The sequence below is a fragment of the Pongo pygmaeus genome, chromosome 19 (assembly GCF_028885625.2).
Source record: "Pongo pygmaeus isolate AG05252 chromosome 19, NHGRI_mPonPyg2-v2.0_pri, whole genome shotgun sequence".
NCBI lineage: Eukaryota > Metazoa > Chordata > Mammalia > Primates > Hominidae > Pongo > Pongo pygmaeus.
Window position 1 is genome coordinate 54294691 of NC_072392.2, and position 12603 is coordinate 54307293.

The 12603-nt window shown below is 37.9% G+C and overlaps 1 protein-coding gene across 1 annotated transcript in view; it reads right to left on the reverse strand.

Annotated features, from left to right (window-relative positions):
- The window catches only part of AATF (apoptosis antagonizing transcription factor), a 116112-nt gene that overhangs the window by 63655 nt on the left and 39854 nt on the right, over window positions 1-12603 (reverse strand). The window contains exons 5-8 of the mRNA XM_054456910.2: window positions 12021-12135; window positions 10036-10237; window positions 9343-9507; window positions 7894-7977 (exon numbers count right to left, since the gene is read on the reverse strand). Of these exons, the coding sequence (XP_054312885.2) occupies window positions 7894-7977; window positions 9343-9507; window positions 10036-10237; window positions 12021-12135 (566 nt within the window). The remainder of the gene's footprint in view (window positions 1-7893; window positions 7978-9342; window positions 9508-10035; window positions 10238-12020; window positions 12136-12603) is intronic.

Here is a 12603-nt window from a genome sequence, read left to right on the forward strand (position 1 = left end):
CATAATAAATGTTTTTGTTGTTGTTCTTAGAGACAGGGTCTCACTATATTGACCAGGCTGGTCTTGAACTCCTGGACTCAGGCAATCCTCCTGCCTTGGCCTCCCAAAGAGCTGGGACCATAGATGTGAGCCACCGTGCCCAGACTAATAAATGTTAACTGAATAAAGTTTATAACTGTATATAAGTGATACTTGTGAATTGTCAGAGTGCTAAAAGATACAGTAGATCTCCAATGTCCTAAACAGATATAGATTTGAAAATAAAATTCTCAAAGGATTTTCAAACTTGTCCAATCAGAAGGGAGTATAGTGTGTCAAAAAGAAAATCAAACTGGGAGCAAGAACACAGGTTTCAATGTCCTAATTCACTAAGTGGGTAAACCTTACAACAGTCATGTACTTCCTTCAGGCTCCATTTTCTGCACTTTTAAAAAGAGAGTTTGGACTTGATGGTCTCCAAAGATGCTATCCAACTTTAAAATGATTATGTTTTTATCTAGATCAACAATACATATACATTTTTTTTCCCATAAGTTACTGGGTTACAGGTGGTATTTAGTTACATGACTAAGTTCTTTAGTGGTGATTTGTGAGATTTTGGTGCACCCATCACCCAAGCAGTAGATACTGCACCATATTTGTAGTCTTCTATCCCTTGCCCCTCTCCCACTCTTCCCCCCCGAGTCCCCAAAGTCCACTGTATCATTCTTATGCCTTTGTGTCCTCATAGCTTAGCTCCCACATATCCATGGGAACATATGATGTTTGTTTTCCATTCCTGAGTTACTTCACTTAGAGTAATAGTCTCCAATCTCATCCAGGTCACTGCAAATGCTGTTAATTCATTCCTTTTTATGGCTCTGTAGTATTCCATCATATAGATACACCATAGTTTCTTTATCTACTCGTTGATTGATGGGCATTTGGGTTGGCTCCATGATTTTGCAATTGTGAATTGTTCTGCTATAAACATGCATCTGCAAGTATCTTTTTCAAATAATGACTTCTTTTCCTCTGGGTAGATACCCACTAGTGAGATTGCTGGATCAAATGGTAGTTCTACTTTTGGTTCTTTAAGGAATCTCCACACTGTTTTCCACAGTGGCTGTACTAGTTAATATTCCCATCAGCAGTATAGAAGTGTTCCCTGTTCACTGCATCCACACCAGCATCTACTGTTTTTTAATTTTTTTATCATGGCCATTCTTGCAGGAGTAAGGTGGTATCGCATTGTGGTTTTGATTTGCATTTCCCTGATCATTAGCGATGCTGAGTATGTTTTCATGTTTGTTGGCCATTTGTATATCTTCTTTGGAGAATTTTCTATTCATGTCCTTAGCCCATTTTTTGATGGGATTTTTTTTTCTTACTGATTTGAGTTTGCTGTAGATTCTGGATATCAGTCCTTTGTCAGATGTATAGAGTGTGAAGATTTTCTCACAATACATGTACATATTTGAAGATGCCTATAAACTTCCCCTTTCTTTGCTAAATCATTTTTCCGATATGTTACTTTTAAAGGAGCAACACATTAATACCAAGACCTCATGCCTCCTCTAGTGAAAAGGTAATGTCTCCATTTCTTGAGGAGTGCCAAATTCTATACTTGAGGCTACTAAAATACTGCTGGGATCCTGTGTTTAATTTGCACTCAGTTGGCTGACACTGGGCATATTAGTACAAAAAGGGTAATTTTGGCCACATATTTGCCTAGCAAACTCTCCAGGTACCTTTTGTGTTTGAAAAAGTTTCTTCAACACTTCTAAGCCAATTCTTATCTCTTTCCTAGCTGGCCCTGTAAAATGTACTGTTTTAGGCTCCGTTCTGAGGTTTTACCTTTGTTTAAACAAAGTAGTAGTACTCAAGTCATGCTCTGATGTTTTTTAAAGCAAGAAAGCTGAAAGAAATGAGGTCCAGTCATGTGCACCTTACCTTGACGCTCCTGTTTGATGAAATTTCTAGACTTCACATTTAAAATGTGGCTTTTGCTTCCTGTTCTGTGCAGCTTCCACAATAGTGAGCCCAAGCTAGCAACCAAATGCTAATATTGATGACATACCTGGGTCTAAACACTGACAGATATACAATGGCAGCACTATTGGTGGAAAATGTCTTAAGCAGAAACTACCATGCAGTTCCAATAAAATTCTTATACATGGTATATAAAATAATCTTGCAGTTATTAAAACTGAAATTTAATTGGGCCCTGGTATCTGCTTTGAGTTGTTTTTAATACCATTACTATGCCCCAAGAAACTTAATTCCATGCTATATCTTCAATCATAATTTCAATTTTTAATTTTTATTTCATTTATTTATTTATTTATTCTCTGTTGCCCAGGCTGGAGTGTAGTGATGTGATCTTGGCTCACCATAGCTTCAACCTCCTGGTCTCAGATGATTTTCCCACCTCAGTCTCCAAGTAGCTGAGATTACAGGCAAGTGCCATCACATCTGACTCATTTTTTTTTGCATTTTTTATAGAGACGGGGTTTCGCCATGTTGCCCAGACTAGTCTCAAACTCCTGGGCTCGAGTCATTCACCCACTTTGGCCTCCCAAAGTGCTGAGATTACAGGTGTGAGTCGCCATGCCTGGCCAATTTTAAAATTTATATACTTCATACATATGTTCTCTCTAAGATAACCATAAATATCTATGTGTAATAAGTTTCATCAAACTTTTAAGAAACACTATCCAGATCTCAACAGCAACATTTTAAAGTAAAACTAAAAACAAAATACTGCCCTGAACAGAAGACATGAGTCCAACAACTCATTCACAGAGGCAGGTTCAAATCAGACTTAAAAACATGTTATTAACCATCAATTGAACCACTGGAAAGATATATGCCAGTGAGTGAAAGTAAGAATATCATCCTGCCCGGCTGGGTGCCGTGGCTCACATCTGTAATCTTAGCACTTTGGGAGGCCAAGGCAGGCAAACTGCTTGAGCCCAGGAGTTCAAGACCAGCCTGGGCAACACAGCAAAACTCTGTCTCTACAAAAAATATGGAAATTAGCTGGGTGTGGTGGTACCTGTCTATAGTCCCAGCTACTTGGGAGGCTGAGGTGGGAGGATTGCTTGAGCCCAGGAGGTCGAGGTTGCAGTGAGCTGAGATTGCACCACTGCACTCCAGCCTGGGCAGCAGAGTGACATCCTGTCTCAAAAACAAACAAACAAAATAAATAAATAAAAACAAGAAATATATAAAAAAATCGTATCACATTAACATAAGGGTAGCTTGGGACATCTCTTATTCACACTAAGATCTAAATGCATACAATTCCACCACATCACCTGTCCATATTAATCACTCACCAATTTAATTAACGTAAACTGTCATGTCAAAAAGCCTGCCTCTTCTCTATTTCTCAACATTATCGACTTTTAGTAGTTCACTGAATTAGTAATTACTTGTTTATGGCATTATCAAATGTCTTAGACACAAAAGTTCAGCATGTGGCAAGGTCAGTTATAGACATGTCCTGATGGCAAATGAAAGAAGAAATTTAACCCATCAAAGTGGTCATCAAAAGAGCAAAACCTATTATGCCGTTCTCTAGATACTCTTGGCTAGATTCAAAGTGACAGGACAAACCAGATCAAAACTAAAGAGCTAGAAGCAACATACAAAATCCTAATGAACTCTTAGAAATCCAGGTATTGATCTGTGGACATCTAAGCTCAATTAGTCCTTTCAGAACAAAATATCGCATGAAGTGACAAGAAACTAGTTTGCAATCTGGGATATGAAAAGAATAAAACCAGCCACTTTATATAGCTTATTGCTAAGTGCAGTTACATCACAATACGAGGATCTTGTGAGGATTAAATCAAGACACATGCCAAGTACCTATCTACTTAGTCCAGGGACTGGCACGCCACTAGTGTTTAGCAAATCCTGGTCCTTCCCTGATTCTTTAAAAACTTAGGCTTACCAAGTAAAGATCATCTGATGGTTTAAAAAAATAAAACAAAACAAAAGCCTTAAATGGTGATACAGACAACAGATCTGAAGAGAACTGAATGTTATGAAGTAGCAGATAGGATCATGACAATAACAGACACTGAAAACATTTCTGAATGGCTCATCCTTCGTGGTCATTTACAACCTTCATGTTTTGTGAAACTGCCTTTAGGAATGCGCTTTGACAAGAAATAGGCCAACTGTAAAGTAATTCTGTTTGGAAGTAAAATCCCGCAATGCTTTTCTGAAGCAGATGAACAGTTTCTCTCATAAAACCTTCACCATTGGCTATACTTCACGCTTTCAGCAATTCCAGTTTCCAAACAAACCGGTAACGAAACTATAAAGCTAATTTTTTCATTAGAATTGTTTAAGTAACATAAGCTCAATAAATCATTTGCCTTCTAAGGAAAAAAATTACTTTCTAACACAAAATACTTTTTCTGGTTCTATGAAAATAAAGCTTATTTATTTACAAAGTGAAAACTGTAATACTACAGTGAAATCTCTTTATGGCTCAAGAATGAAATATTTAAGAAATAAAGGTATGGACAGAGCAAGCCTTGGTCTAAGAAGTCCTGACATTAACTACCAGTGTTGCCATTTACTATATGATGTCAGACGGTTACTTAACTTCTCAAGGTCTCAGTTTCTTCTAGGGTTCTTTTCAGCTCTAAAAATGATAAGATTATTTATGATATCAGATACTATCTTCTATGGCCCACACACATACATATGTATGTATGTGCACACACATATACATACATATATACATGTACCTTTATTAAATAATACAAGTATATTTTGAAAGATATGGTAACTTAAAGCCCATTAAGAAACAAAGAATGAAAGTGTGAATGAGTATGTGTGTGTAGAGGGGGAGTGTTCTGACCCCACACATCATTCTCAGTAGTTAGGGCAGTCACACAGCTTCAAGACACCTGAATTAACCAAGTAAGCCTTTAAACCCTTACAATGGAACATTAAAATTCAATGTGGCTATAATCTCTTCCTTACAAAACATGAACCCAAAGAGTCTGGCTTCAAGTATGTTTTAAAAAAGGGGGAATGTATTATATTCACCACCCAGCCCTTCCATATGACCATGTTAAAAAAAAAACAAACAAATGAAAACTCACAGGCCCATTGTAATATATTGAACCACTTCTGAATGCAACACTTAGCTCAGGCTTACTACTCTGACAAATAAAGGAAAGCACTTTATGAAGCCAATTTAACTGGGAGGTGACAGAAAACATACAGCCATTTTCTTTAGCCTTATCACTGAATTGGCTTCAGCTCCAATCTCTGGAAAATCCCACTCAACAGAAGAAATTAACCAGGTCAGCAGAACAGGTGCTACCTTGTGTCTGTCAAGGGCCTGGCATCACCACAATTACTTGCACACAATGAAGCAGTAATCTTTACAGATCATCTCTCCCAAGAAGCATATTGGGGAGGGGGAGGAAAACTGAAGGGTGAGGGGAGTGGGAAGAAGAAGGGGAATGGGAAGCAAAGAGAAAAGGCAAGGAAAGAAAATGAATGCGCAGCTGCCTTGCAGCTCAGCAGATGTCGGAATGCGATGTACGAGGCTAGGATCAGCTGTCGTAGCCTGCTGCCAAAGAGTAGTAAGTGATTAAAGCCTGCACAGTTCTAAGCACCATATTTAGAATCTGCAGGGTTTCAAGACTTGCACCCATTCCTTGCTGTGCTGCCAGATGTTGGCAACTGGTCCAGTTCCTACTGACAGTGCATGGATGGCAGCAGTTGGTGTAGCAACAAAGCAATCTGGAATGCTTCCGGAGATGCTGTACATTAACAAGTGTCACCCATCATTCACCTTTACAGAAGGCTGAAACAACTCCAATTTGCTGCCACTTCCCTCTTGGGAAACAGCCAAGATAAAGTTGTGCCTGGCAGCCCCATTTGTTTCACTCAGGTGTTTCAGCTGCCTTGCTGACCTCTATTAGTTTAAGTTTTAATTTAGATTAACCCCAGCACCCCAATTAACCAGCAAGGGGAAAAGCTAAGATGTGACTAGTCATAACTCTGAAATCAGAATTTATCGAAGTTAAAATTATTAATTGGGATGAAGGGCCAATCAAGTAATGCTATTTCTTTTTAAACAGACCTCCAGGCGGAAAAAAAAAAAAAATTCAGACTAAGGATTGCCAACAGAGGCAACTTCTCCCCAGTAATTTCAGTTTATTTTATTAAGCCTATTTAATTTATGATGCACTTTCCATCGAACAATGTACACTTCAATTAATGAGGACTGGAACATTTTTGATTGTCTCCCGTGATCTCACACAATTATACAGCATTAATATCCCATATCAGGTACTTCCTTAGACACTCCAGAACAAAATAGAGTTCCTTACTCTTCTGACAAATGAATACAATAAGAGGAAAAAAGAATCAGAACCTCTGACAGGGAACAGCTGCAGCGACACCAATCTTTTTTCCTATACCCTCTCATCATTACTTTTAAGACTTACTTACGGCAATAATTTTATCAAACATTATAGAAGGAATAAAGAAAATTAATAGAAAGTCTTTTTCTCTTTTTAGGGCAAAACCAGAGGTATCCCCAATTTTATAGTAAAAGTGATTTTATAGTAAAATCACTTGTACTGTATTGACTTTACATGTAATTTTCCTAAGAAGTTCTTCTTCATATCCATATACACAGTACAGCAGCCACGGCTAAACCCTCAACAAGCAGTCGCAAATTACTTGGCAAAAGTTAGCACATTAAAAATTTGACAGAGAAAAAAATTATCTTGATAAACAATGGCTCAACAATAACTGGTACATCACTGCTGAACAGCTTCCTCGATTCTCCACTAAGCTAGAAAGGGTACAGCCTAACACATACTCTATTAAGAAGTATAATTTATCTGGCTGGGTGCAGTGGCTCAAGCCTGTAATCCCAGCACTTTGGGGAGATCACGAGGTCAGGAGATCGAGACCCTCCTGGCTAACACGGTGAAACCCCGTCTCTACTAAAAATACAAAAAATTAGCCAGGCCTGGTGGCCGGCGCCTGTAGTCCCAGCTACTCGGGAGGCTGAGGCAGAAGAATGGTGTGAACCCGGGAGGCAGAGCTTGCAGTGAGCCGAGATTGCGCCACTGCACTCCAGCCTGGGTGACAGAGCGAGACTCCATCTCAAAAACAAAACAAAACAAAAAAAGTATAACTTATCAAGAACTCAGGAATACAGGAAGTTATTTCAGTTCTCTAGAATAGCCCAAATGTTTAGTCTATCTTAACAGTCTCTGGCATCATTAAAAAGAACAGCATGCCAGCAGAGAGTAATGTCAGGGAAAGAAGTGGGGGAGTCTGAAAACATATTGAGAACTGGACTATATTTCAACTTCTACCAATTCTCTCTGTCTTCAAAAGCACTATGCTCTTATTATAATCAACAGTTGCAGACATTCTCAATACATACTTAACTGACTTCAACAGGCACAAAAAGACATTAAGAACAAGATTTAACAGATAATAGAATCAGTGGCGCAATTCAAGAACTCTGGGATCCCAGGCCTCCAGCTCCACGTCCCATTCTAATAGTAATGAGACAAGAAACCAAATAACTAACAAATCCTCCATCATCAAAAATGGCTCAGAAAGAAGAACCCACTTGACTCAAAGAAAAAAACCTGAAACTGTTTTACAGATAGTTTACACTCAAGCAACAACAAAGTAGCTATAGCTGTTTTCATTTCAAAAGGAAAACATAAAATAGAAGAAAAGCAACAAATCCACAATGACACTGTAAGTCAATTTTGAACGCGGGAGTTCTAACTCACTGTCTGACTCTATCCTTCCAAAATAAGCAACTTCTTTGTTCAGAGAATTCTATAAGCTGCTTTAAAATGCTAAAACCTGATTTGTAACAAGAGAGTGTAAAAGTCTCACTTGGTGGTAAAAGTCATCATCATCAAAGATTTCTTCATCCAAGACCTTCAGATGAGCATTAGCAGGGGCTTGAGGAAGGATCTCCTATGTTAACAATGAGTAAGAAAAGAGTGAATCCCAATAAGGTTATCTAACTAATGTAGCTACTATAAATAATATGTAGAACAGTCAAAGCACTGTTTTCCTTAAGATATAAAAAGTTCTTAAAATTAAAAAACAAAACAGTCCAATATGAAAACAGGCAAAAACATTAACAGGCAGTTGACCAAAAAAACCCATAAATAATCATATGAAAATATGTTTACCCTCATTCAAATTAAATATGTGTAAATTAGAATGAGAAGATACCATTTTTCACCTCTACGACTGAAATTAATGCAGCCTTTTTGGAGGCAATTCGGCAACATCTATCAGAATTTGGTGTATTTTCTTTAACACTTCCACTTCAAGAAATCTACCCATATATTTATACGAACACATAATACATGTACAGGAATCTTTCCTGTAGCAGTGTTTCTGAAACTGGAGACAACATAATATCCATTGTTTGCATAAATGATAGTGCACATCCATACAATGGAATACTCTGAGGTCATTAGGAAAAATGAGGTAGATCTCTAGGTAATGAAATGGAAAGAGTATCTAGGACTTACTAGATTTTAAAAGTTGCAAGACTTTAAATACAGTTGTAATATTTTACATATTTATACATACATAAATGTCTCTCATTTAGTAAAAAAGGCAACCATATTTATACATATATATTTGTTATTTGCACACATATATAGTTACACAAATAGAAAAGACACAAAAACTTGTTACAACTATTAATTATTAACTGTAAACTTGTTACAACTATTAAATACTGAAAATTTCACCTCAGGAGTTACGTTAACAGGCAATTGACAAAAAAAAGAATAAAAAAATTTCACCTCAGGAGTGAAATTTTCAGAGTAGAGAATTTTGCTTTTCATTTTAAGTTGCTATAAACTAAAAAAGCATTAAGTATATATTTCTTCTATAATTAAAAATTTTAAATGTTTCCTTTAAACAAAAGAATTTGACTATTCCACTTCTGCACCCTTTCTAAAGTACCTAAATGGCAAACGTTGAGCCTAAAGTACACACTTGTTTCAATACTGACATTTCTACAGAAGTAGCTTTAAAATTGAATTTTGAAAATTGGATTATGAATGCTTCCACTACCAGACTCCTGCATCAAACTCAAAATTAAGAGAAGATGACACACAGGAGTTAATAGAAGCCCCATTTTTAAAAACTCTCTCCTCTTACATACAGTTAAGTTTCTCTCAGTAATCCAGTAAAGTAGTGTTGCTTTCCTTTCTCTCACTAACCTCTTATATAAACAGGTAATAGCTACGAGTTTTTCAGCTAATAAGCCTCATAGAAACTATTCCTCATAATCACTCTGCATCACAGAGTTCTTACCGGTTCCCCTGGCAAACTCTCTGGGACAGGCTGAGCTGCTGGCTCAGGTTTGCCAAGAACTCGATAGACAGAGCGCTTGGTCTGTGTCCTTCGAAGTAATCTCTCTTTGTCCATCAGAATATGGTCGATCTGAGTCAAGATTGAGCGTTCAAAGGCACCAAAACCCTGCAACAACATTAAGCAGTGTCAGATAATGCAGAAAATCAGTGCTGAAGGCAAGCTACGTTGGTTTCTCTATCTTTCTGTGTCAGCAGAGAGATAGAAAATCGTCTTTTCCGGAGGGACTTTCTGTAAAGGACTGAGTTTGTGAGTGGCTATAATTGTTCTTAAAAAAAAAAAAAGTTAGTCTTAAGCAGGTCATATCATTTTTCTACACCCAGAGATTAGCTTCTGATACTTTAATAATTATTGCTTTGAAATCCACTCCTTTAAAGTATTTGGATTTTCAGCACTTGAACACTTACAAGGCCTCAATTTTAAGAATAAAACATTCTTTCTAATAAAGTTAAAATCCCAAGTCTGAATCATATAAACCCCAGTGCCAGAAGTTCGGTAGATTTTGCTATAGAAATGAATGATTACCATTACATCATGACAACATCCGTATAAATAAGCTGTAGTTCCAATTTCTTAAAACTTCTTCAAGTTGCCACAACCTATCTTACATATACATGCACGCATACACACACTTGCCTTCCCCAGTTTTCCAGAAGCCAGTTTGGTTTTATCGTGCCATTTCTGAAGTGTGCGGTTCCTGTAGACTGTAAAGTCAGCAAAGCGCTTTGCCATGAAGCTGGGATAGTCCTCCATCTCCAGCTTCCTCTTTGCAGGGACCCTTCTTCGTTGCTGCTTCTTCTCTTCTACCAGCTCATCATCTTCACTAGAAATCTCCTCACTAGAAAACCAGTAAGAACATTATGTCCAGTGTAAACAAACATTACTTAAATTTAAAAAACTAGGCTCACATAAAGGACTGAGAATATTTAGGCCTTACCTGTTCTGTCTCCATTCAAAATAACACCAAAGATATGAGGATGGCTTTTGTTCTTTGAGAAGAATATTCATGAGATCAATCAAAAACTCGTGTAACTTTTTTTTTTGAGACAGTCTGGCTCTGTTGCCCAGGCTGGAGTGCAGTGGCACAATCTTGGCTCACTGCAATCTCCACTTCTGGGTTCAAGCAATTCTCATGCCTCAGCCTCATGGGTAGCTGGGATTACAGGTGTGTGCAACCATGCCCGACTAATTTTTTTCGTATTTTTAGTAAAGATGAGGTTTCACTATGTTGGCCAAGCTGGTTTCAAACTCCTGGCCTCCAGTGATCCACCTGCCTCAGCCTCCCAAAGTGCTGGGATTACAGGGCATGAGCCACCACGCCCAGCCTCATGTAACTTTTAAAACAGATATAAAAAGAACTAGTTTCAAAATATTTTTTAAAACGTAAGCAAACCATAAAAATAAATGAGGTTTTAAAAGAATTATTAGAAATGTGTATGAACCAGGCCTTTAGTATTATAGGACAGTATTTAAAAATTAAACACATAACCATATTTCTACAATCTTAATCCTCAAATCAATAAGGGAAATGTGTCTCTCTGTAACCAACTGTTAAGGAAAGATGAATAATATTAGTTGAACCAAATACAAGAGAAGGTGAATGTGAAGAAAACTCAAAGCGGTAGGCAACAGAATTAGCAGTAACTAACCTGCAGTGCCATCTATGCAACTGCCATGGCAATGTAATACAACCTCCAACTATCTGCCAATTGCACTCACTGGATTACCGACCTGAACATATAATAGGTGCTCAATAAATGTGAGCTTCCTTTTTGTCCTCCCAACTAGTTCAGTAGATAAAAAATGAAACAAAAGATAAGCTCGAGGGAAAAAAAGCAAGCAGGTATATACAGCAGGTAGAAACAAAAGGGGGAAAAATCTTCATCAAATGTAATAATTTCAGGGGGAAAAATAATTATTTTGCTGTTTCTGAAATTTTTCCATCTTTCATAACAGCTTTTATTCAAAGGAGATGGCTGTGACCAGTGATTCCAATATATGGTATGGGCACAGAATGTTTCATAAACATTAATTAAGCATTAATATTTAAAAAATGTGCTTTTGGCCAGGTGAAGTGGCCCATGCTTATAATTCCAGCACTTTAGGAGGCTGAGGTGGAAGGATGGCTCGAGCCCAGGAGTTTGAGACCAGACAGGGAAACACAGCAAGACCCTGTCTCTACAAAAAAAAAAAAAAAAAAAGCCAGGCATGGTGGCAAGTGCCTGTAGTCCCAGCTATTTGGGAGGCTGAAGCAGGAGGACTGCTTAAGCCCAGGAGTTTGAGGCTGCAGTGAGCTGCAATCACATCACTGCACTCCAGTCTGGATGACAGTGTAAGACCCCATCCCTAAAAAACAAAGTGCTTTTATCTTCTAATTCCAATAGATCTAAAGAGAAGGCAAACCTTTGTCTAAGACCACAAAGCACATCAGGTACAACTAAATATAAAAATCTAAAATCTAATCACCAACTTATGTGCCATCCTGACCATCAGGTAAATACGAGACTCTATTTTACTAACATTAATATCTGCCTGAAGAGAACTTAGCTTTTCTTTCATAAATGACGGGAAACTATCCAAATGAAAAGAAAATAAGCAACTCCATGATTCTGTTCTCTTACCTTCCTGCATTGGGCTTTGTCCCATCTACTAGATATCTAGTGTCTGGGTACTGGAAAAGCAACTCTTCCTGAAGACCTACCAATGACCTCAACAATGCTTTCAGTGCCTTGTGACCTGGGAAATAAAGGACAGAGAAAGGACAATTAATTATCTACAATTCTCCAAAGTAGGTGATGCCTATAACTCATGACTCCTGAGCAGTTCTGGGTGTGGGGAGGAAGGGGAGGCACAGGATACGCACAGGAACTAAATACTCTCTGAAATATTCCCAAATGGAAATAACAACGTTGCCTACCTCACAGGATTGTTGTGAGGAACAAGCAAGATCATGCATGTAAGGTACTTAGAAAAGTGTCTGCAAAGAGTAAGAGTCCAATACATTATCAGCTCTTAAATGTATTAAGTTTGACAAACTCCTCCCTGGCCTCTCATTATAACCATTAATTTGTTCCGTTGGTATTAAGTTTCTTAGGTATCTTCCTACAGGTTACCCGCTGACCTCCTGGACTATTCCTTATCAGTCAGCTCCTTGAGCACTTCCTTCTCTTCTCCTAAAGAGTAGGACTTTGTCTAGGCATCCCC